The sequence below is a fragment of the Protomyctophum parallelum genome, assembly GCF_964188405.1.
Source record: "Protomyctophum parallelum genome assembly, chromosome: 1".
Taxonomy (NCBI): domain Eukaryota; kingdom Metazoa; phylum Chordata; class Actinopteri; order Myctophiformes; family Myctophidae; genus Protomyctophum; species Protomyctophum parallelum.
The window spans coordinates 78,929,896-78,954,598 of NC_139697.1; the positions used below are offsets into that span (position 1 = coordinate 78,929,896).

At 41.4% G+C, this 24,703-nt stretch overlaps 1 protein-coding gene across 1 annotated transcript in view; it reads right to left on the minus strand.

Annotated features, from left to right (window-relative positions):
• The window catches only part of ntm (neurotrimin), a 416,292-nt gene extending 392,620 nt beyond the window's left edge, over window positions 1–23,672 (minus strand). The window contains exon 1 of the mRNA XM_083776165.1: window positions 23,427–23,672. Coding sequence (XP_083632291.1) covers window positions 23,427–23,487 — 61 coding nt within the window. The 5' untranslated portion in view covers window positions 23,488–23,672. The remainder of the gene's footprint in view (window positions 1–23,426) is intronic.
• Between the last annotated feature and the right edge of the window lie 1,031 nt (window positions 23,673–24,703).

Sequence of the window (24,703 nt, forward strand, 5' to 3'; positions counted from 1 at the left end):
TCACACAGGTGTGATTTTAATTTGTCATGTTGTTTTTCTCCATTTGTCATGTTGTCACTATGGTCATAGGCATCGGAGAGGGAGTCATTTGGGTCTGAATGTCCCCGCACTATTAGGAAATGACTGGTCAATTTATTTATTTTTCCCGACCGGCGCTGGTGGTCTCTCTAGCACCGGTCCCATTTTGTTTTGCGCAATCGTAGTTGTGTATTGGCTGCCGCTGCATGCTTGCCTCTCGCCACAATGACTCTCTATATAGCCTACCCTACGTGCAGGAACTGCAGTTGCTCTCAATCTCGAATATTGTCCCCGCACTTTTAATGTCCCGACGGCGCCACTGACTCTGGTGTATTTGCATGTGGCACTACGGATGGAAATGAGCTTCTAGCTAAATATGTCATTTACATGCAATCATGTGAATTGATTAAAATGTTCATTAATGTGTTTATGTTTATTTATTTGATATGGACATAACAAGCACATTGCTCATTGCACAATTGTACAACTTGTAGATGCATCATTTACAGTGTGTTAGCACGAGTGCTAGTTTTCACCACTTGTCCATAGGAGACTTTTCTAAAAATACAAAGTTCAAAAAAGACCCAATCTAAAAATAAGAAGTACATTCAAGTGAAATTTACAGCAAAGGTACAGTACACATTACATAACCTCCAGTACAAAAGTAAACAATCATTCTCGTGTCCAGTCAGGAGCTATACATGTGAGCACAGTTGATCTGATTTCAACCATAGTTTGAGACCTCTATAGAACACATTACCATCCGTCTCTAGTTTTAAGACCGTAGGCAAGGAGTTCCAAGTTAGCTCCCTTTACTGAAAAAGCAGACTGTACGAATGTGTTGTTACACCTGGGAACAACACAGTTACCACTTCTTGAGGCGCGAGTGGTTGCTCTACCAGAACTCGGAAGTCTAACTATCAGTCCAGAGAACAAAGGTGAGACATGACCCTGTGAACACTTAAAAACCAATTTGATAGTAGAAAAAAATACAAAATGTTCAAATGTAAAAAGGTTGTGTTTTTTTAGGACACCACAAATGTGCCATCTCATTGGTTTTTGATCCATGATTTTTATAACCTGTTTATATATTGATATTATTGGTTTTAAGACAGTTTGAGAGGATTGTGACCATGTTGTGATGCTGTATGATAGGTGTGAGAAAATCATAGCATGCATATACAGTTGTGCAGTTTTAGCTGATAGGTCCCTTCTAATATGACGAAAACAATTTAGATTTGGTTTGACCTTCTTGCATATATGCTTTACCTGTTTTTCAAATTTTAAGTTTTTATCCAAGATTATTCCTAAGTATTTTACTTCACCCATTTCCATAAGAGTTTCATTTTTGATGCGTACCTCAAAGGTATCAGCAGCAGGCCTGCTGCGGATGAAGATACACATTGAAACAGTTTTTTGAACATTTAAAGTTAATTGTGACGACTCTAGCCAGTTGGAGATGTTCTCTAATTCCTGTGCACTGTCCCGTAAATAAATCAATGATGAAGAAAGAAACGTTTTTAAGTAGTTAAGAGTTAAGACTAAGAGGCCAGATTGTTACACTGCTTAATTATCAACAGATTAAGCAGGTTACTAATCTAAAATAAATTCTTTATTTTTTGTTTATTTTTCCATTTCACCGGTGACTTTCCCACGATGTGAGAATTATATGGTCTGCCTGCATGTACTATAATCTGCTGCCATCATCCTTCCACATATCTTCATTTGCCAAAAGCTCCTGTTCCTGTTATATAATAAGTGTGCACATATGGTAGGTGCAGTTGTTCTTTTTGGAATCGATCGAGTCTTTTCTATTGAGTTTTAAATCACTAAAATAGCAATGCGCCTGCATATTTCTCTGAGATACTTTTTAAAGATGCTGACAATGGTCTTTTAACTGTTCCAAAGGCTAGAACAAAAAGGCAGCTTTTGGCTATTATCGCCCTAACCTTTGGAAAAACCAGCTTCCGGAGTATCTGTGGGTTTAATCTAAAGACATATTAAGACACAATTTGATGATTGCTTTTGACCACCTTCTTTGCATTGCCGTTTTAATTTATTATAAATTTTAATCTATTGTTTCTTCACATTAAAATGCTAATGTTCCTCCTCTCTCTAATCTTCCTTTCGTTTTAATTGTTTTACTGTGGAGCGCATTGGTTGCACTTTGCTGGGTGAATAAATACATATTCCAACGTTTGAGTGATTAATTCTCTCCACTCAACGTATACAACATATATTGGTAAATGCTATGTGTCTGGTGGATAGGCTGCTACACACCTAAACCAAGCAGACAGGGCATCACCTGTCAGGATGAGATCGATACTGAGATAAAGAAGCGAGTCAGTCTCTGCAACCTCATTTACTGTGAGAAGGTGTCTTATAATTGGGACCCAGCTCACTTCATCATTATAGTTGCATCATGGCTTTGGAGCAGATGGCGGAGTTAGTTAGCAAGTACATGGTCTGAGTAATAATCTTGCTGTAATTATTGGGGGCTTGCCGGGGCATTTGTGTGCAGCAAAAGAGATAATATTTCAATTAGTGCTATCATTGATTGTGCTGGAAGCCCCCTGGCTAAGGCCTTTGTGCTTGCAATCTGTGAGAGTGTTAATAGGAAATAGTTGAGCCTCTTGAGAGCAGGAATGTTCATTAAGAATATAGATGTCAGTAATTTTTTAACTCTTTATTCAACCACCTATAGCAGGTCAGCTGTGCAGCATAACTCATGTTTACATGATTTAATTGTCATATATATATAGGCTGCCCTCTGCAATTTAGTTGGTTTACAATCACAGGAGATGGAGCCTTTTTCAGTGAAAGCCAATGTTATTGCGATATGAAAACGTAAATTATTAAAGCCTGACATGGCAGGCCTGAGCCTGCCGGGGTTATCAGCGTCATTCCAGTGGCCTGTGATTGATGACTTTAATGATAACAGATCGATAGAGCCTGTGTAACTTTAACCACCCCCTTAAGCACTTCTATGATGCAATATAGGGGTTGAAACAGAACCGATGAGCAAGAACATGGACAGGAGATATCAGAGCCTTGGGGAGTGTTTGTCCATACAGTATGTATGTATGTATGTATGTATGTATGTATGTATGTATACATGTTAATATTAAAGACGACAAACATCCCACTGCTTCTCTCAGGAAGGGACTGCACACTCCAGTGACGATGGACAAGACTTTAAACTTAATTTAATTTTTTTCCTGCACAACGCGTTTCGCTGTGTAGGCTTCGTCAGGTGCTATATCACATGGCACCTGACGAACATACCATATATTATGCAGTCGGCATCCCACAAACACGGCTCTGCCCCTCTTAATGAAAGATCATTCATTAATACCAGTAGGTGGTCGACACTCCTGCCATTATTATTATTACTCATTACAATGGAGGAGACGTGGGCCTCGGCTTCATGAACCTCTCTGTCTTGTGTTGCATCATTGAGGTGATTTGTCACACTGTTTATTTTAAAAAAATAACAATAAAATTGAGTTGTGAGTTCTGGCGAGACTCTGTGCCACGTAAACTAAAACATTATACAAAAATTAGGCTATTAAGATAATTATGAATCATTCATTTGATCTCACAAGACTCAAGAGAGCGCATTTCTCAGCACCAACCACGTCCCATACAGGACCGGACCATATAGATAAAGAAGGAGTACGTTTTACAGCATATTAGGCTGCAATATTCATATTAAAATCATATACATTCGACATTCGAAATTCGTTCGAATCCATGTGGTGTTTTAAAAGGAATATTCGAATGTCATTTTTGGCCAATTATACCAGCACTAGTTCAAAGTGCTTCAGAGAAAGAGCAAAATACAACAAGAAAGCAACTAAGGAGCAACTAAAGCAGGAAAAGGACATGCAATGATCTAAGTAAAAGCAATGCTAAAGAGGTGTGTCTTAAGATTTCGTTAAAAAAATGTCCACAGATTCAGAGAACCGTAGATCCCACTGCAGGCTGTTCCACAGCACAGGTGCATATTTGTTTGTTTTAGGGGTCTCTGGAATCTCTAGGAGACCAGCACTATAGGGATCTAAGGGGTCTGCCGGGCACATACCTAAGAAGCATTTCTGAGAAATAGGCAGATGCATTTCCATTTAATGTTTTAAAAACAAGTAAAATTATTTTAAAATCTATTCTAGAATGTATAGGCAACCAATGCAGGGAACAGCTTTAACTATTGAGCAACATTAGGGGTGGGAGGATATGGGTACCTCACAATCTGATATCTGTGGGTATAAAATTAGGCCCTCGATAATAATATAAAATAGGATATTTGATATATTGCGATATTCAACGATATCTATTATATATTAGTACCCAACACATGGCAAGAAACCCAAAGCCACAACAGCTACGTCGCTATTGCAACACCCACAACACCATCTTACACACTACACCCACACACACTCACACGGCAGTGACGTCACACACTTACCTTTGCAGTGTGCGGGACCTATCTCCTCCTATCGCGCCCAACGCCAACACTCAACACCACCCGTCAAAAAATGATCATTGCAGTGCCACCAAAGATGCCTCCCGTCCACACTCACGGCGGCAATGCATTTGTTTACTACAAACATTATCGCCCGAAGCACCCACACCCCCGGAACACTGTTGCCCTTTCACCACGCTAAATTTGCCAGGTCTATGCAAGTGAGCACAAATTACATGTGAGAAAATTCATTCACAAGCCCACAAATGCCATTCAAATGCCATTCAACACACACTACGACTCGCTTACAATTCGCAAACCTGGCAACACTGCCCTGTCTTCTAATAGGCCCACACTAGCTCTCAAAATCTCATTCTGATCTCCCGCAGGAGAAGAGAAACGAGGAAGGGGAGAGGAATTGTAGCCTCACGATTTTGCTTATTCCTTCTAAATCTCTGTATTTAAAATATCGCTCTCTCAGCAAATATCTTAGTTACATCAACGTTGTACTTTGTCAGTAGTTAGTTTGTGCCTACATATTACGATTACACGGAACGCTTTGGCTATTTTCGCCAGCCAACTGCCGAGTACACACGCCTCTCTCTCTCGCCACACCCCACACACACACACAGGCTATACACGCACGGCGGTGCCGCGGCAGCAAGACAGGACGTTATAATCTTGAGTTTCATTAAATAACTGTCTTTCTCCGCACGTGCGCACACAACATTATTCAAGTGAAATGCGTAACGGCAATATTGGGCTAATATGGGCTACCAATACAGGACGTTATAATCTTCACTTTCATTAAATAACTGTCTTTCTCCACACGCGCACGTGCGCACACAACATTATTTAAAGTGAAATGCATAACGCCAATATTGGGCTAATATAGGCTACCAATATGTGGGTAGCCTACAGGGTTTTACCCACGGAATGAATATATATATATATATATATATATATATATATATTCATCTATACCAGGGCTGCCCACACTTTTTTTTTTTTACTTCAGAGCTACTTTCAAAACAACCAGCTCATATACCCACCAAATATTTTGGTATTTGACTTTGCTACTGATGATTGTACGCAACAACAACTATTGCATTGTGTGTTTGAGCTGACAGGCCCTTTTTTATGTCAATCAATCAAGTCATCTCAGGTCATCTCAAGCGGCAGATGCAAAAATTGTTTTTTATATTAAAATTATATATATTTTTAGGGCCATGTCATGTGCTCTACCTGCAAAGCCTTTGTGATCTATAACTTTTGGGCACCGCTTAACGTCAGATCAGGGGTTTTGTCGGCCAGCGCCAAAAATGCTCCCCGACAGCATAATCGGAAGCAAATACCGGGCAGTGTGTATGAGCCATAATGTGTTGACTACACTACACTACACTACACTAATAAGGACACATAATAATAACTAATAACCCATCCGTTACTACATGTGGAGTCAACTCCCGCAATTTCCTTCTTCCCATAGTGCGCGGCAACGTAACTCTGGGATGAGCGGCCGCGAAATTCTTGCCTCAGTAAAACAGTAAAACATTGACTGCCACTTTGCAACTTGTCCACATCAATGGGTACTACTACTACTAACTAATCAATCCATCACAAAAAGATATGTAGTGAAAATGTAATTTACAAGAAATAAATAAAATAAGTTGGACACATTAAATGTGTCCAGATTAGTTATCGCAGGAGTTAGTATTGCGATATCGCAATATTGATATTGTGGCACACCCCTAATACAGACAAAATAGATAAATAAAAATGCTGAATTTAAGGTGGCAATAAAATGTATTTTTGTCCAATCTGTATGGTAGAGCATATTAATAAAATATAACCTAGTAAACCCACACCTACAGTATACAATAGGGAATTTAGGGATCAGTTCATTCACACACATCAGTTCATTCACACACACTCCTCGGTCAAAAATCTCAGGGTCACCTTTGATTCAGCCTTCAAACTGGACAAACAGGTTAGCTCGGTGGTCAAAACCAGCTTTTTCCACCTTCGGCTCTTAGCCAAGGTTAAACCCTACCTCTCCCATAATGACCTGGAAAGGGTTATACATGCCTTTATTTCATCCAGACTGGATTACTGTAACTCCCTATATGTCGGTATTGATCAATCATTACTTAGGCGCTTACAGCTGATCCAAAATGCCTCTGCTCGTCTCCTTACTGGAACTAAGAAGCGAGAGCACATCACATGTATGTTTTTAAAATTCGAAATGGGTTAGCACCCTCATCCCTTGCAGACTGGTTTTATCCTTGTAGCGTTTTTTTATTGACCTGTACTTTCGTTGAACTGTACCCATTCTACTGTGAATAAAATCAATCAATCAGAACTGGATGCTCTGATGGGATGTTATAGGTGATAACTTGGCATTCAGCCGGAGGCCAACATTAGTTGGCACACCGACTCCACTTCTGATCAGGAAGTGGAGAGAGGTCAGAGAGGCTGATGTCTCCCTAGACATTTAGAAAGGATCTGACATGGATTTTGACCCGATGGTCAAGATTCAATTATCCCCTGAGCTAGCAGGCAGGCTCTATTAGCTCAAAAAATGTAAGCGTGTGCGCAAGACACCGTTTTCAAATCTGGGGTAGAACGTTACATAGTGCAGCTTTATGCCTAACTAACCACCTACTGTATAGTCTAATACCTAGCCAAAAACCTAAACCTATTTTGACACAAAGTATCAATGGTCACATGTTTGAGACATGTTTAACATTGTATTTCTTTTTATAAATGTCAAAATAGCATAAACAGCAGATCTATAAGCTTGTGGGGCTCACAGGAGTAGAGTGGCCAGATGGTAACCGCAAGGTTGCCAGTTCGAACCCGGGCTCGCCCAGAGTTAGTGTCGAAGTGTCCTTGAGCAAGTCTCTGAACCCCTAATTGCTCCTGATGTGCTGGTTGGTGCCTTGCATGGTTTCCACCGCCATTGGTGTATGAATGTGTGTGTGAATGGGTGAATGTAATGCACAATCTATGTAAAGCACCTTGGATAAAGGCGCTAAATAAATGTACCATTTACCATTTTATAATGTGTCATGACACGTGACCAGACAATACGTAGAGTTGACCACGTGACATAACCATAGCGTCCATGTTTTGATTACGGCTGCAGATCTGTGTTGCACGTCCTGATACCTCTGCTCTGATTTCCCTAGTCTCCCTACTCTTCTATATTTCAAAAACAAATAAAGAAAAACTTGCTAAAGAACAATTGTGTGTAATACGCACTCTACAAAATAGCTCTAACTTCTATCAAAATTGCCAACTAGTGATGTTCCGATTCAGTCCCCAAGTGTGAATATCTGCAACCGTAATGAATGAAGTCAGATATTTCTGAAAACAGGCAAACTATGCTAAATCAACATCCCATGAGTAAATCAAGCTGTGGGTAAAGAAATGGACAAAATCAGTCCCTTATGAAATTCACAGAAACCCAGTGACCTCAGTTCTGTTTGTACAAGCAGACAATTGAAACACAAACACCATCTTTCACTGTGTTCATGGCAGCTGCTTGGCTGCTTCCATGCTGAGCATGGTTGTTCCTGTTCCATTTTTCTCTCCCATGACCTCTGCTTGCATTCACCACATTTCTTCAGCTGTACGTCGTGCACTTCTCATTATAATGTTTTAGCATCATCATTAGTACGCAGCCAGATATCTGTTGTCAAATGCTATCAAATACTTCATCCCATCCCATCCTACAATGTAATAAAAACTAAAATAAAAGTAACTGAGAATGCCAAGTTTATCACCCGCCACTACTGAAATCCAGGATATAATATATTATAGATTTCTGTAATAGTTGACAGAGGCGTATCAGCTTTTTGGAGCATTTGGATTCTCAGGGGGTGGTAATTGCCACCCCCTAGTGTTTGAACTATTGAACCTAAAATCTTTTATTTATGCATTATTTTCCCAAGATGAATCTAATTTCAGATCAACACTAGGTGCGGTTCCATTAAGCCTTTGCGGAAAAAAAGAAGCATATGTTCATTAAGTCGAAAAAAAGAAACGTGAATTGTCGGTGTACCATTAAAGTGATAAAATAAATGCGCATATGAAATAAGTTCATGAAATATGCAGTAGGTGGCACTGTTTTGCCAGTAAAGTGAGGCTCATGTAAAGTTGTCCTAATCCATGTTCACACCATTGATTTGATGCGCTTTGTTCAGTTTAATGGACGGGACCCCATACTGTATACTGCACTGTAATCTGATCCCTGGTAAGCGGCTGACCGACCGTCAGCAAGTCTACAGCAGCTTGCCAGCGGGCATCTGCTGCTTTCACAGTATTGACGACACCTACAGTCAAAGAATGTACACAGAACGATTTGTTGGGTAATGCTTGTCTTAATATATTCGGGGCACATGTAGCCTATATGTCGCAGGACCTGATTGGAGCATACTGGTCGTTTATACTGTAAATTGATTGATTGCAGCTGCAAACAGTTGTGAATAACTTGTTTCATCGGCTATATAGCCTAGCCTACACGATTAGGTTGCTTATTTTATGCAATGAATATAAATATAAGAATAGATGAAGCATATGCATGGATGATGGATCGAATAGCCTGCAGGGACCCAGGCAGCTTTAGGTTATATATAAAGTTTAGTCTACTAACTACAATACTCGTAGTCCACGTGTGTGTGATGTGTGTGTGTGTGTGTGTGTGTGTGTGTGTGTGTGTGTGTGTGTGTGTGTGTGTGTTGCATCCATACAGTAGCGATCCAGATATCAAAATGATCGGAGCGCCCCGATCAACTCGGGAGGATTCAGACTTCAAATGGGATCTTTGAACAAACTACACAATTATTAGTCGGACAGGTCGGGTAGTAGTAAATTGGGACCTTATATGTATCCACAACATCACTCCCTCTCCCGCCAACAACCAACCTGATGTCTTTGTTCAGTGCTTTTGAATAATCCCAGGAGTGATAACTAGTCTGACAACACGGAAGTACAGTATGTTTGCCTTATTGCAGCACAATATTTGTCTATTTAGCTACAGTATTAAACGTATTTTTTTTAAGGCTGTCAAAAATAACGCGTTAATGGCATTAATCAATTGCGTTAATTAATTGCGTTAAAATATTTAACGCATGTTAGTGTTCCCCCTAACATGCGCCCGTGCGCGCGGCTCAGGAACGTCCAGAGCATAACAAATCTGTCACCGTGTAGCACACAGTCATGATTGAACAACACCAGATAGATAGCTTGTGTATTGTAGTTTGGTTGCAAAGTGGTTTGATTCTGTAACTCTGTTGCGTTACTTTGTCTGCCTAGCAAAGCCCCATTAGGCTACACTGCGCGCACGCACGCACGCACGCACACGCACACGCACACGCACACACACACACACACACACACACACACACACACACACACACACACACACACACACACACACACACACACACACACACACACACACACACACACACACACACACACACACACACACACACACACACACAACTAGTGTTAGCTATCAGCGCGCTGCAAGAATCACTCGGGTCCGTTGCAACTTTTTGAAAATGCCATTAATGTTTGTCCGGCTGGTTTCGTCCTACGCGATTACGTGAATCAGCATGGCTGCGCCTGCAGTAGGCTATTACCAAAACAAACACATGGTACTTTTGTGTCGCACATGGAAAGCAACTGAAAACGACCATGGATATATTAAAGACAGTTCCCCTGTGCTGCTGTGCACAGCGGAGATAATGCACAACTCCAGGTACGAACCAAAACACTGACTGAAGCTGATTCACGAGTAACTATCTCCAGACTAGTCCTGCAGTCCCGCAATGAAGGAGAGACAATCTCGCCTCTCACTACAGTCCACTACAATGCCATTCTAGCCTTAAAACCTACATTTATATGTTATTCAATAATTACTTTAGCGCAAAATATAGGCTTTTCTAAACCAAGCCCTGTTTCCAAAAATGCTTATGTGCCATTATTGTATTTTGTGAATTTCAATTAACTATAGTCTACAGTTTAACCCATTGCTTCTCAGCTATTTTAATTTCAAGGAACCCCAAATTAAATTGATAGAAAGTAGCCTAGGCCATTTTATTATGATTTTCATCTCTGGACTGGGACCCCAGTCTCCATTCATCCATCCATCCATCTTCAACCGCTTATCCCTAGTCGGGTCGCGGGGGCAACAGCTCCACCAGAGTGTTCCAGACTTCCCTCTCCAGAGCAACATTAGTGACTTCCTCCTGGGGGACCGCAGTCTACATGGCCAAAAGCCAGTGTTGATTTAACTCAAAGTGTAGGCTAGGCCTACAAATGCTCACATCACATCATGTCTATACTAAATGCATTAGAAAACAAAAAACATTCAAAAACGAATGTATATCCGCTTTCTGTCATTTATATTTCCATTTCCACAACAATAAACAGGAAAACATGGCATATTTTGGACATAGTTCGAATGGTGATTAATCATGATTAAATTTTGTAATCATTTGACAGCCCTAATTTTTTTATGTAACCAATAAATGGATTACATTGGTAGAACCAAATGTGAAGAACAAAAAAACACTGGTATCCTTTAATAGGCAGTGCAAGAAGACAGCTGAATGTGCAAGACAAAATGTTTTATAAGTACAGTGGTTTAGTTGGGATTTACTCTAATAGTCTAAAACTACAACTCAGCCAAGCATATGTGCCCACACAAACTCCCACGCTCCCTGTATTAATCCTTAATATATTTGTTTTGCTAGGGTTTGTTTTGTTAGAATATTATTATTATTATATGCTTGCTGCGTCTTGTGTATGGATTGCAGCTTTATGTATTAATGCATTCTGTTTAATGATTTGTTAGAGAGGTCAATGCCTGCATACGCCTTCTGACTCTTGGCCTTTCTTCTGTGCAATCCCTTGTTTATTCAAGATTTGCATTATGATTGCGTGTAATTATGTAATTATGAATAAAGAGAATATACAAAGAATATCTAGATGTTAAATGCTTCAAATGTCCAAACACCATACCGATTTATAATTCATGTACCTACTCCAGGAGAGCATACTTTGAAATTCCAAGCAACTCAGTTTCTAATCCTCCCAGCAAATTATTTCAGTTTGATACTTCTACACTTTTAATTAGATTGTGTGTCATAGTCAAAACTGCAGCAGTATTTTGAAAACGTCATGCCCGTTCTATTGAACAGCCTTTGACATTCCCTCATCCCAACGGACATGCATACACGATAGACCAGTATTTCTAACATTGCTTTGTTACAATCACTGCTTACAAATGATTGTTGCAGAGTGCAAGCTCTGGCATTGTCGAGGAGGCAGCATTCCTCAGACACAACAACCTGGTGAATGGCTGCGGTCTGAAGTCACTATCTGTGTTGCTTATTAATCAGTTTCTCCTTGCAATAGGCAGCGTTACCAGCGAGCCACATGACCATTTCCCTGGGACTTGGCAAACACTACAGGGGAAGAAACCCCCTTCTGTTGGCTAACCCTGTAATTCTTTCTGATTGAATCTATTGTTGTGACATAATGACTTTGCTGCATTTGATATCCAGGAAGTGGTTGTAAAGCAAACCTCAATCTAAGGACTTCATTCGAAGTGGCTGTAACGAAAACCTCAATCTCAGGACTTTATTCAATATATTTCCTATCCAAACAAAATCACATTTAACCACTTGGACCATTTGACCGGATTCCCAACAGGGTCTACAATAGGCCTCCTCCTATTTACGCTCTGACACTTAACTCTATCGCTAGCCGTTAGCATAAACCCCAGTTCCCAGTGCCAGCATACACGTTCACTTTAAAAAACAGAGTTTTAGTAGTAGATCTGCCATTTTCACTGAATGTTAGGCCCAGAAAAGAGATGCTACAGTAGATTCAAGTGGTTAAATAGCCCTTTCTGCAAATGAGTGAACAGGAATGCAATTTTTCAAATGTGTTTGAACTGCCGGCATTTAGCTTTCATAATTTTGGTCTGCATAAATTGCATATCTTGTAATGTTACACTATAATTGAAAATGGGAAAAAGCGATCTTCCCAATCATAGCATGGAGGTGTAATAAATACTGCACGCACGCACGCACGCACGCACACACACACACACACACACACACACACACACACACACACACACACACACACACACACACACACACACACACACACACACACACACACACACACACACACACACACACACACACACACACACACACACACACACACACACACACACACACACACACACACACACACACACACACACACACACACACACACACACACACACACACACACACACACACACACACACACGAAATATTCTGCAAACTGTTAATACATATTCCAATCAAACACAAACACACACATATGTACCGTCACATTAAAAGTGTAATTTGGTTTACACAAACAGTGCTGGTTGGCAGGTATCATAGACTTTTAGACAGACATGTTTGTGCCAGCATGGATGATTACATTTATTTCTTAATCGCTTCTTGTCTTGATTGTTTTAACATGACATCATGTTCAATAACAGGCTTGATAAGCCCAAAGCTTATTGATAACGGGTACTCAATAAGCTTGTTATCAGATTTTCCGGGTATCGGTTATCAAGCTCCATCCCTATAATATATCCCTAAATAATTAAATAGAATTGTCTCCTTCATCCATGCAGTGGCCCTGCATGGATGAAGGAGACAATTCTATTTAATTATTTATTCACAGAATAAACAAATGAGCCTTGCTCATTTTCATGAAATGGGCAAGTGGCAAGTTCACATAATGTGTAGTGACCAATGTCAATTATTCATGCTCATTATCTGCATCTAATTCATTTAATAACATATTGTGCCACGGGACAACACTGAATCTTAACCAGAATGGGGGAAATAACACTTGGGCAGGAATATGGAGGCATACTGAAGTTTTAAGCTCAGACACCGTTCTCAAATCTCCTCACCCAATTTACATGCTATACCTTTATTGCACTTGACATCGTGCGTGCGTGTGTGTGTGCGTGACAAAGTAGAAATTGTCCATTGTACCTTATCTAGCATCGATCTGCCTGCTCTCTCTGTGTCTATTCAGGGACACAATGTGGACAGTGCCAAATGGACACAAGCGCCCTGCCTTAAGTCTTAAGATCCCTGCAGAGTATTTGTAACCCTGCGATAAGTAAAAGGAACACTAAACTCATCAACAATGATCCAAATATCTTTGAAAGAAGACGGTATATGCAGCAAGCCCACCATGCCTCACAAACTACCACCCTATTTGGCCATCCAACAACAGCTGTTGCTGGACATTTTGGATTTCACCAAACTTCTCAACTTTGGCTGAGGTAGGATCGCTAGGGGAAGGACACGGGGCATAATAAACAGGTCTGAAAGGGCCTTGGCCAAAAAAACCCTGCAAGTGTATCTGCTGCATCCTGGCAACACTTTGCCAACGCTGTCTCCGAGCCACAGAGAAAGAGAAAAAAGAGGGAGCGCTGGGATGGGGGTGAGAAAAGGGGGAGAGGGACGGGCCTGAAGTGTGAAGGAACGGCAGGAGGGAAATATCGTTCCCTGCCAACGGAGGGCCTCATTACTAGTACCGTCAAACAACTATCAACCTGGCCTCCATGTTTTGGGCATGTCATCAAAGGCGAGACATTTCCCCAAATGTGCAAACAACATAGAAAATTCACAGAATACAAGCTTACCACTTTTTTTTGCACCACTCACTTCAGAGTTCAGACGGGCCAAGCAAAAGCTACAATACCTAAATCTCCTAGTTTCTGGTACTTTATTAAGGGACCAATAAGTCTTCTCCTCCTTCCGCCAAAAATAGCAGTTCTGGCTGAACCGTGAAGACGGTTTTCGGGAAACGCAGGAATCTGGGCCATGCCAAACCGTGACTATGCGAAGCCCATGACCATTGGCCAAAGGGTGGCGCTATAGCACTCAATTGAAAATGCAGACTTTGAAGGTGCATAGCTCATAAACCGTTTGACTGTCTGCAATAAACTTCGATACACATATTAGTCTCCTCATGCCGCACAACTTTCGTGCTCTAACTTTTGACCTCTGACCTTTAGATCACCAGCCATTTTGTACCCGTTATATGAAATTATATGAAAAACAGTAAACAAAAAAGGGACCTAGATAAAGCCCATCAAGCTAATCACATACCGTTGATGGAGAAGGTTAAAAGTGACCTACAAAAATGGAAAAACTGAGTAAATGTAATCAAAATGAATGTCTTGCCGAAGTTCACGTATTCTTTTTCAATCAATCCCTTCATGTCCCCCCAAAATGTTTATAGACATAAACAGAACCATCTCACAGTTCCTATGGGCGGAGAAAAGAATAAGAGTGAAAACATTACAATTAAGCCCCAATCTCAAAAGGTGGACTAAATCTAAATTGTACTATCTGGCATCACAATTACGAACTGTGTGGACCTGGCTTCAAAGAGACAACATAAAAGGCCTAATAAAAAAAAACTTTGGTTTCCGGTTGCCGACCGACTCTATTAAATATGCGCGACTCATATTATTTTATTGGCATTTGGTGGGGAAAAAAAAAAAAAAAAAAAGAAGCTCAGAATGCGACCGAGTAAGACCCAAAAGGTCTTTATTAAAATTAAAATTATCTTTGATGAGACCATTGGGACGCGCGAAGTCAAAATAAAGTTTTCTTTCGTCTAAAATATCACGTGCGCAAATGTTTTGGAATGCGTCATCGCGAGGAGACGCACAACACAACAGTGACAACATACAGCATGGACCTGTGCACGGTGTCTGTGACTGTCCACTGCCCGTGCAAAGCACCGCCACAGATCATACGATTGAGTACAAAAACATTTGAAGACATAATTAAGGAGGTGAAACCGTGCCGGTGTCGGTTTAAGTCCGCAGAAGGGAGACACGACCGAGCGGATAAATGGACTATCATCTCAGCCGACATACTCTCCCCCCCCACCCTGGAGCCTCTAGGCGCCCAGGCTGGGTGCGTGCTGGGCATGTTTGACTTTCGGTATCTATAGCCCTGAGATGCGAGGAGGAGGAAACCCATTCGGCTCATGCTTCTACCCCGTCAGAACGTTAGCTAACGTTAGCTTAGCCCCATATATGTGCTCGGAGCTACAGAATGAGCGTAGGGAGAGGAGAGGGCACATATGGGGCTAACGTTAGCTATGTTTTTGTCTTTTAATAACTAGCACTATAGCTATGTTGATGCCAGCAACACGTTCTAACTTTTTATGTCAAAACATGAATGGGCGTAGGGAGAGGAGAGGGCACATATCATATATGGGGCTAACGTTAGCTATGTTTTTGTCTTTTAATAACTAGCACTATAGCTATGTTGATGCCAGCAACACGTTCTAACTTTTTATGTCAAAACATGAGCTGGAAAGCAGAGGTTGTTTTACGTTAGGTGGGTTGTTGCTGACACCACCGTTACCTAAAACTGGATGGCCAATAAATGAAGTACACGTGATTTCACAATGTTTACAAGCATGAAAGATTCATGCCACCCCAAAACACAGGCGCAACTAAATAAAATAGGGGGCTTGCAAATGTAGTCTTAGACCTGCCATGATTCCACAGTTCAAATGAACTGAGTTGCAGGCAGGAGGAGGGGCAGCAGTTTGACGTGACTGTGCATTTCATTACTGTCAGAGCCTTCTAGTTACTGTAAGACAGTACAATTTACAATTTAGGCATTTATCAGACGCTCTTAATCCAGAGCGATTTACATTAAGCAAGAACAAAAAGCATGGGAATACATCACATAAAAATAATTTATCATGAAACATGCGTATTAAGTATTCAACCAGTGTGTGGACATTCTATTCAAAGTTTTCAAATGTTTAGCTGTAGGCATGTAGACGTAGTGTTATGTGTACTTGAACCATTCATTATTTAAAATATGGTATTTCAGGCAAATATTGAAGTTATTAAAAAAGAAGCCTATCCATCATTGCCGTAGGAAAAAAAAAAGTTAAAAAAAAATCCTCTCTACCCATCCTTCCCACGAAAAAAATAAATAAATAAAAATAAATTCCTTGCTACCCAACTTTCCCACGAAAAATAAAATAAAAAAATAAAATAAAATAAATTCCCTACCTACTCAGCCCAAAAATGACAGCCAATCGGAAACCAAAGTTTTTTTTTTTAGGCCAAACCAGCCTGGGTAAATATAGAACAACAAATGGTCAAACCAACTACATTGAGCTCAATTCCATTCATAGGATCATTAAAAAAAACATCTTATATAAACACACACCACTATGGAATAACCCTCTAGTACCAGAAAATATAAGATATGGTATTATTGCAAACTGGAAAGAAAAAGGACTGACCCCCAAAGACGCCCCCAGGGGGGCGACACGATTCCAACGAGCCCACCTCCGTCCAAAACGGTAGAGAAATGACAGTTACCATTTGGGGGTCCCAAAAATAAATAAAAATAAAATAAATAAATAAAAAAACGACCGGCCGCCCGACCTATCCACGGGCCGGCCGACCTATCCACGGACCGGCCGACCTATCCACGGACCGGCCGACCTATCCACGGACCGGCCGACCTATCCACGGACCGGCCGACATATCAAACGACCGGCCGACCTACCCACGGAACGACCGGCCGGCTGACCTATCCACCTATCCAGGAACAAATGGATTCTGCCCTCCCTCTGATAACCAGTGTGGTTGCCGCGACGTGAGTCACACTCGCAAATTAACCAAGTTGGTACAACACATGGATCTCCATATGTGGAGCCGACTATCATCAACTGGATCTCCATATATGAAGATCCCGACACTGACCTCATCAAACCCTGGTTTGACATACTAGATCTGAATATATGGAGCCGGCCAGCAACTCTACATCTGACCTCACTGACACCAGATTAATAGTTTAACTCCTGCTGTGCAGTATTAAGAATCTCTGTTGTTTTAGGGCGAGGCCACTTCTCGCCCTCAGGGCGTCTTACTGGTTATTATTACTCCTAGCTGTACATCTTGTTCTGTATTTGTCCTGTGTACTGTACGGTCATTCTCCAGTCTTTCTGCCCAAGCATCATTCTGTCAACATGCTCCACACATCACGCCACTGACTGTGCTTCATGCCTGGATACATACTGTAAATTATCACATAAAACATACACATATGCAAATGTTTCCGGAGAGGCCTCGGCAGGGTGGTCACTTACAGTAGTATAGAAGAAAGTGGAAATGCACATCTATATCGGTGAGGTGCTGGCTATGAACAGGAACAGCAAGAGCTTGGAGACTGGAGAGAGACATAACTCTGAAGCTAGTTTATGTTTAGACCGACGTTTTACCATTATATGACAATCTGAAAATAGAGACGATTACCCGCCAACTCTAGCGCATTTGTACAGTAAATCCACTGTGACACTAACTATGCTCTGGACTCTGGGTGTTAAAGTGTGGAAGAGCAGTAATGATGCAGTGACACTTTGGATTCGTTCATTTCCTAAACAAGCCCCATGCTCCGTGATGTCCCGATCACGTTTTTTGGCTCTGCGATTCCGATCATTTGAAAATGACATGATCAGCCCCGATTTCTGATCACCCGATGTGATCAGGGCAACCCTAGCCGGTATATTTTTTGCTATATGTCCGATTGTCCGTTTGTAAAGTCATGTTTCAAGTGACTTAAACTGTTTGGATGAAAGTGAAACTGTCTATGCCTGGCGCCGTTTTGTGCAGTGGTTCTGAACAGTGTATTTTCCAAGGGCTCATACACAATGTATATTGATTTGGGGTTTTATTTTTTCCTGTGTGTTTTGATTCATGAACCTATGCACTTTTATGGTGGAACAGCACAGGGCTCTAACGTAATTTTGGGAGCCATTACATTAAATGAACTCTGAAACTGTATGCCTGGCGCCATCACAACATGTTCCAAAACAAATAAATGTGAAAAATAATAAAGTAGTTTTGCGCTGAACGGGTAGACATGCAGTGCCACGTAGGCGTGGCTCTAGAGGTTTGTTATAGTCCTCTACAGTATTGTTGTGGAGCAGACGCCTTACAGGTTCATTTCAGGGCATTAATCCATTTTGACCTGAGATCAGATTCTAAAAATGTCAGTTTTCTGAAAAAGCTATGTTTCTATGTCAGTCGTTAGCAGACCTACAAGCTCGTAGCACGCCACTCAGTGGCGCGCTATGAGCTTGTAGATCTGCTATTTTTCAATAGCTAAAGCATAACATAATGCTAACACCAAAAGGGGTTCCCGCCCAAGTGCCTTAATCGAGGAGGCTCGTCATTCCCGAAAACTGAAGCTTGTTCCACAGCATTTAAATCGGGGTGTACCGATGTACCGAGTCTTCGTTCCCATACATGATTTAGAATTTTAGATCGATAAAACAAGTTTGAGTCATACATATTAACATTGTCTTGAGATAATTATGACTCATACTAACAACGTTAATTAAAACATCTAATAATTATCTCCTGGGTTTGAAATGGTATAGCCAAAATAATGAAGGCTTGGACTGCCTTGTTTTTGTAATGCAACTAGCCTATACTCTCTGTATCCACGTATACTGGCAGGGGTAGGGCCCGACAAGCCTATGGCTTCTCCATAGCCCTTTTTCGGATCGGACAGGACATGAGCAACGGACACTCAAAAATAAATAAATAAATAAACTGTGTGTGCTATGTATGAACTGTATGTCCTCCATTCCGAAAATAAAACTTAACTGATACTGTGTCTTCCCTCGTGTGCCTTCCATCACATCTATCATCTTTCTTTTTTTTCATCCTGTTTTCACTCTTCTTCCTGTCTATTCTCTTCAGCTGTATATACACTTCACCACACATTCCAGTGTTGCAGAACAGGCCTCATTATGTGCTTGTTACCAATTGTTTAGTGAAGAGAGGCCGATAGACTTGGCTGGGCCCTCCAACGAAAACAATCAGCCATGTTTGAGGGTGGGAATCTAGGTGGGGAGGGTGATCTCTGTCACTGCGCTAACTGGTCAGGGCAACTTTTCAGTGTGTGTGTGTGGGGGGGGGGGGGGGGGGGGGGCTGAATTGGGGCAGATGGCGTTCCTCCATGTCCTCCCAGTGAAACTCTTCATTGGCATGTGAAAACAAGCAACTGCAGACTTCACTATTATGGGAGAGGATATGCTCCTCTAGCTGTCACCCTCCCTAAAGAACCACCGCAACAAGAGAACTACAGTACATGGGGAAGTGTGAATTGGTTGTACAAATACATTATAAGGGAAAAGGATGCCATAAACAAGATGGTTATGGTGCACACACATTGTTGTCAAATACATTAGGCTAGTGATTTTTTTTACAAGCTACAAGATACTGGCCTGCAGTGCCCTATAGTAAATGTTCAATATTACAGCAGCAGGTTGGCCTCACACACAGGACAAGCGTGGCTATTTACCTGAGGGCTTGATGTTTGACCCCTCCCACTGAAGAGGACCTCTACTGAAGATCTAAACTTGCAAGTACAATATGACTAGGGGTCAGGGGTCATCACCATGTAGGCTTGTGATGGACATTTTCATGGACATACAAAACGAGCGAATATTATTACCAGAAACGCAGAGAAATCGGGAAACACAGACCATAGTGTCTATTCCAATGTGCTACACATTGTAAAACCATAGTATTTCTACATTATTGAAGAGTATCCTACTAATTTTTCAAAGAAAATTTGGAAAGTGGCAGGTCAGCCACTGTACATACTGTCTGTATACAAGCATCAGTGTGGCATGGTCCATGTCTATTCCACTTTTTTGATTTCATTAATTGGATCTTATGAGTATAGTCTGTGCTATTTTATAAGAACAAAATTAGTCTTCCCAGACACATTTGTCCGTGTGCACAGACACATTTGTCTGTATACACACATTGATGCTAGGGGTGCAACAGTTAATCAAAATAATCGATTTAACTGATTTAAAAAATAATATAACATTTGATTAATAATCAATAATCAATCCCCATTTACAGATGAACAAAATAGATCCACATGCTCATGCATTGCATCTGGGGTTTGGGCCACTTTGCGCCCATCACATCTACACTATGTCGCTGCGCTCCAAATATGATTTGTTTCTGCCTGATGCCATGATGAGGTTAGACAACACACTTTGGGCGTACTGTAGCTGCATTGGGAACTCTTTATATGTTTACAGTTGACATGAGCATGACAACGTTGTCCGTCTGTCCACCAACCGGTCAGCCAGTCCTCCCATTAGCCAATATTAATAGATTTGCACAACACCATTGTGCAACTGATTATATCATAGGTCTTAATTGTTAATTGATTTGTTAATACAAAAAAAAAAATATATATATATATATATATATATATTGTTTTTTTAAAGCAATTCTTGGTTATTGTATTAATTGAAAGAATAAAAGATCATCGATAGCTGACAGCTGCAGCCCCATATGTGACCGGTACATCAACTCCAGAAGATTAATATAGTGAGAAGACAACCTGACATGACAATTCATATTTGGAGCAACCTTTTCTCTTCCAGGCTGACTTATGGCTTTAATTTAACTAGAGCCAAAGAGGAGGTCAGTCAAATCCTATGACATGTTCTAAACCTTAACCTACAGTAAAAAAACGCGTCCAGTGTGCAACCACCTGGAAATGTCTACTTTGGCCAAATACTGACAGCACAGTCGCAGGTTTATGTGAGCAAAAATATTTGATATATCCACAGTTTTCAACCTATATTACTGTACTGCATAATCTAAAATTGAAATAGTACTGATTAGGCTGATACAAAACAAACAATTGACCCACATTACTAAATACAACTGAAACCATCCTGTACTAACAACAAAGACACAGTAGGTGTACACATATTATTTTCCTGTCCCAATTACAGCGATGTCCACAACCACACTCCATTATGCCAAACTGAGTTAGCGATAATGCTTATGACTTTGCAGCTATAGGCAATAAATACAGTATAGAAAGTTGGTATGTGATTTGCTGCTGCCATGAAATGTTGCAAAGAAGTACAGCTGCTGTCAACTTCTCCACACGAACAATGAGATAAAAGGTGACCATAGTCAGCATCTGCCAACTTGTTCCAGTTCGAAGAAAACTTCCAGCGACTGATTTCACAAAATGCTGCCGCAGTGAATGCCCAAAAAAGCTCAATCTCTATGGTTTGCCTGTGGGCATAGAGTACATTTATTATTCTCATAAACTGTCAATTCATAACCAGTTGCACCGTTCAATCTGAGTGGATGTTGTGTCATTATCGTTCAATTTTGCCGGCTCCCCTGAGGTGCTTCTGTGTTCTGTCCTTGAACTAAGTGTGTCGGCTCAGTAGCTCTGTGATTCTTTCTTACCAAGACACACCCCTGTGAGCTACATTTACTCTAACAAATTGTTTCTGATTCTGGGAAAGCTTAAAAATAATCATTGGCCCAGGCCGTAGTGTAACGGTCTGGGCACCGGACTGGCAATCCAGTCGCAGTGTGCCGCGGGTTCGACTCCCGGACCCGACACGGCCTTTGCTGCATGTCATCCCCCCATCTCTCTCCCGTTTCCTGTCAGCCTACTGTCTGTCCCTTCAAAAAAGAAAATCAATAAAAGGCGTAAGCCGCAAAAGAATATCTTTAAAAAAAAAAAAAAAAAAAATCATTGATGGCAAATCATGTTCATTTATAATTTAAACCTACCATTGATCACAATATTGTCTGTATGCCATCACTGGAACAGCTTGATGATGTTCATTAACACTGTGTGATCTTTTGCCCATTAGTCTACTTGTCATAGGCTACTGCAGCAGCACTGCTTTGCCAGTGAGCCTTTGGCACTCTGCAGGGCCTCTGGTAATATGATATCATTACCTAGGCTAGATATGTTCAGTGATTGATGTCACACTCACGTTGTATCATTACAATGTGGTACATTGAGAGAAATTGCATGTTTAAATTTGGTAAATAATAGCCTATAAAACAAGTTTTGCATTGTCTGTTTGCACTATGTATTTTGAAAGCTGAGAGCCATAAGCTTTTGGTGAAACGCGCGTGAGCACGCACGCACACAAGATTGGTTCTGATTTTCTCTGCTCAGTATTAGATCGTAATTTACATAGCCTACGCGTTTACGTGCGTCTTGGGCACTTGCACGACTCAGCTTAGCTGGTTTTCATTTCTAGTGACAGGTGAAATCGGGAACAGAAAAGGCGGCTGCCTGCCCTGCTGCATGCGTAAATGTTCAATTCCAATGAATCACAAAGCCCTCTTGCCTGCTAGGGGAATATACGGCTTAACTCCCCTGACCCGAACACGGTCTGTGGATTAAGAACTACTACTTAATCAACTTTGCGCAAAGACGCCCCGAGATTTAGTATACGTCAAGATGATGCGCGGGCAAACACAGACAGAGCCATATCGACAAAGCCACGGGTATACATTAGATTAGCCCATACTGCAACAGTCAACCAGGATGAATTAAACCAGTGTTGAATATTGCATGATGTGCCACAATTGCCTACCCACAGATCTCTTCTTTAGAGATACTGCATAATGCAAAATGAACACACAACACTACACAACTATCTTTTTCGAATCAAGTTGATATGACCATGATGAAACTTTCGCAGCCAACGCGTTTTACTGCAAGGACCAGTTTCAAAGCCATGGAGACTGGATAGACAACACAACAAGCCACTGTCTGACATCAAGAGACCGCTGAACTCCACTTCGTTAATCGCTTAATTTAAGCTGCGGCTTATGGCAAACATGTCAAATGCATGCCGCCTGAACTGCCCATGCCATTATGGGACATCATCACCAAAGATAAACACAGCAAATTGTCATCTTTAGAATACAGTCCCATGACTCCCATCCAGCCAAAGAAAACGAACATAAGTAAATATAAATGACAGCGCGTGCACTTACCTTGTTCCATCAGTAGAATGGTCATTCCGACCAGCATAGCCCAGTAGAGAGGATTCTTCATGTTGATCACTCAGTTGTTTGTCTGATATTATGCCGAAGTGTGTTGATGTCGTCTGAAATAGCCTGTGTCACTGAAAATCCCGTGAAGGGGATTTCTTTTCCGTTCTTCTTGAAGTGGAGCAGTGCAGTTCCCGCAAGTCCTCGCTCTTTCTATGTGACTGTACAGCATCCACCAACGCGCTCCAACCAAGTCCCTCCTTCACTGGTGGTGATGTGTTGTGTGAGTGCTTGCCTCGGCTTGTGGAGGCGCTGCTGTCTCAGGCTGCGCTGTTATTCAACTGTAGAGGTTATGCGCTGTAGCGCAGTTCAATCATCTCCATTGCAATCCAGTTTGACGGTTTGGACAGTCGGTCTCGGACTCGTCTCGTACGTAGGCTACTCGTACCCAGCGGTGTCAATTAGGGAATTTCCTTTCGTCGATTGCAAATTGCAATTTTCTAGAGAGATTATGTTTTTAATTGTCTGCTCTTCTGTCCGGCTGCTCTTCTGAAATGACCCGTGGGTTGCATCTCCAGGGGAAAAGCTGTGGCGACTTCTTGTGAACTCTTTCTGCCCAGCACACCAAACAAATCAACTCATAATTAAGTTGGGGCTGTGTTGGTGAGTGGTGACGATTACACAACTAGCCTGCCTACCCCTCCTCATGACTTATATGGGTTCTCATTTAGCACACATAAGATAAAATATATGATAAAATATGAAATATTACATAAAACATAAATACAAATAATTGACACAATGCTGGGAAGTCAAATCCCCCTCCCCTCAGCCACATCCCGGGCTACACAGCCCCAGGTGTTTCACTGTCCTGACTGTAACACTCAAAGTTTCAGAGGTGCAGCAGATGCTCCTTCCCTTTGTGGAGGGGGCGCTTTGCCTCCACCCTGTGAGCTTCTGTGCTTTGAGGGGCGCTAGCCCCTTCCTATGCCCAGCATTGTCTGTTTGGGTGCAGGCACACCTTCGTGTCAGAAAGCAGCTAGAGCGGCCTGGGCCATGGCTCAATGGTCCAGGCACCTTGGCTGGTAATCCATTCCGGCAGTGTGCCGCGGGTTCGACTCCCGATCCCAACGGCCTTTACTGCATGTCTTCCCCCCATCTCTCTCCCCATTTCCTGTCAGCCTACTGTCTGTCCCTCCATAAAACATAAAATAAAGGCGAAAGCCACAAAAAAACATATATATAAAAAATAAAATAAATAAAGCGGCTAGAGCAGGCGT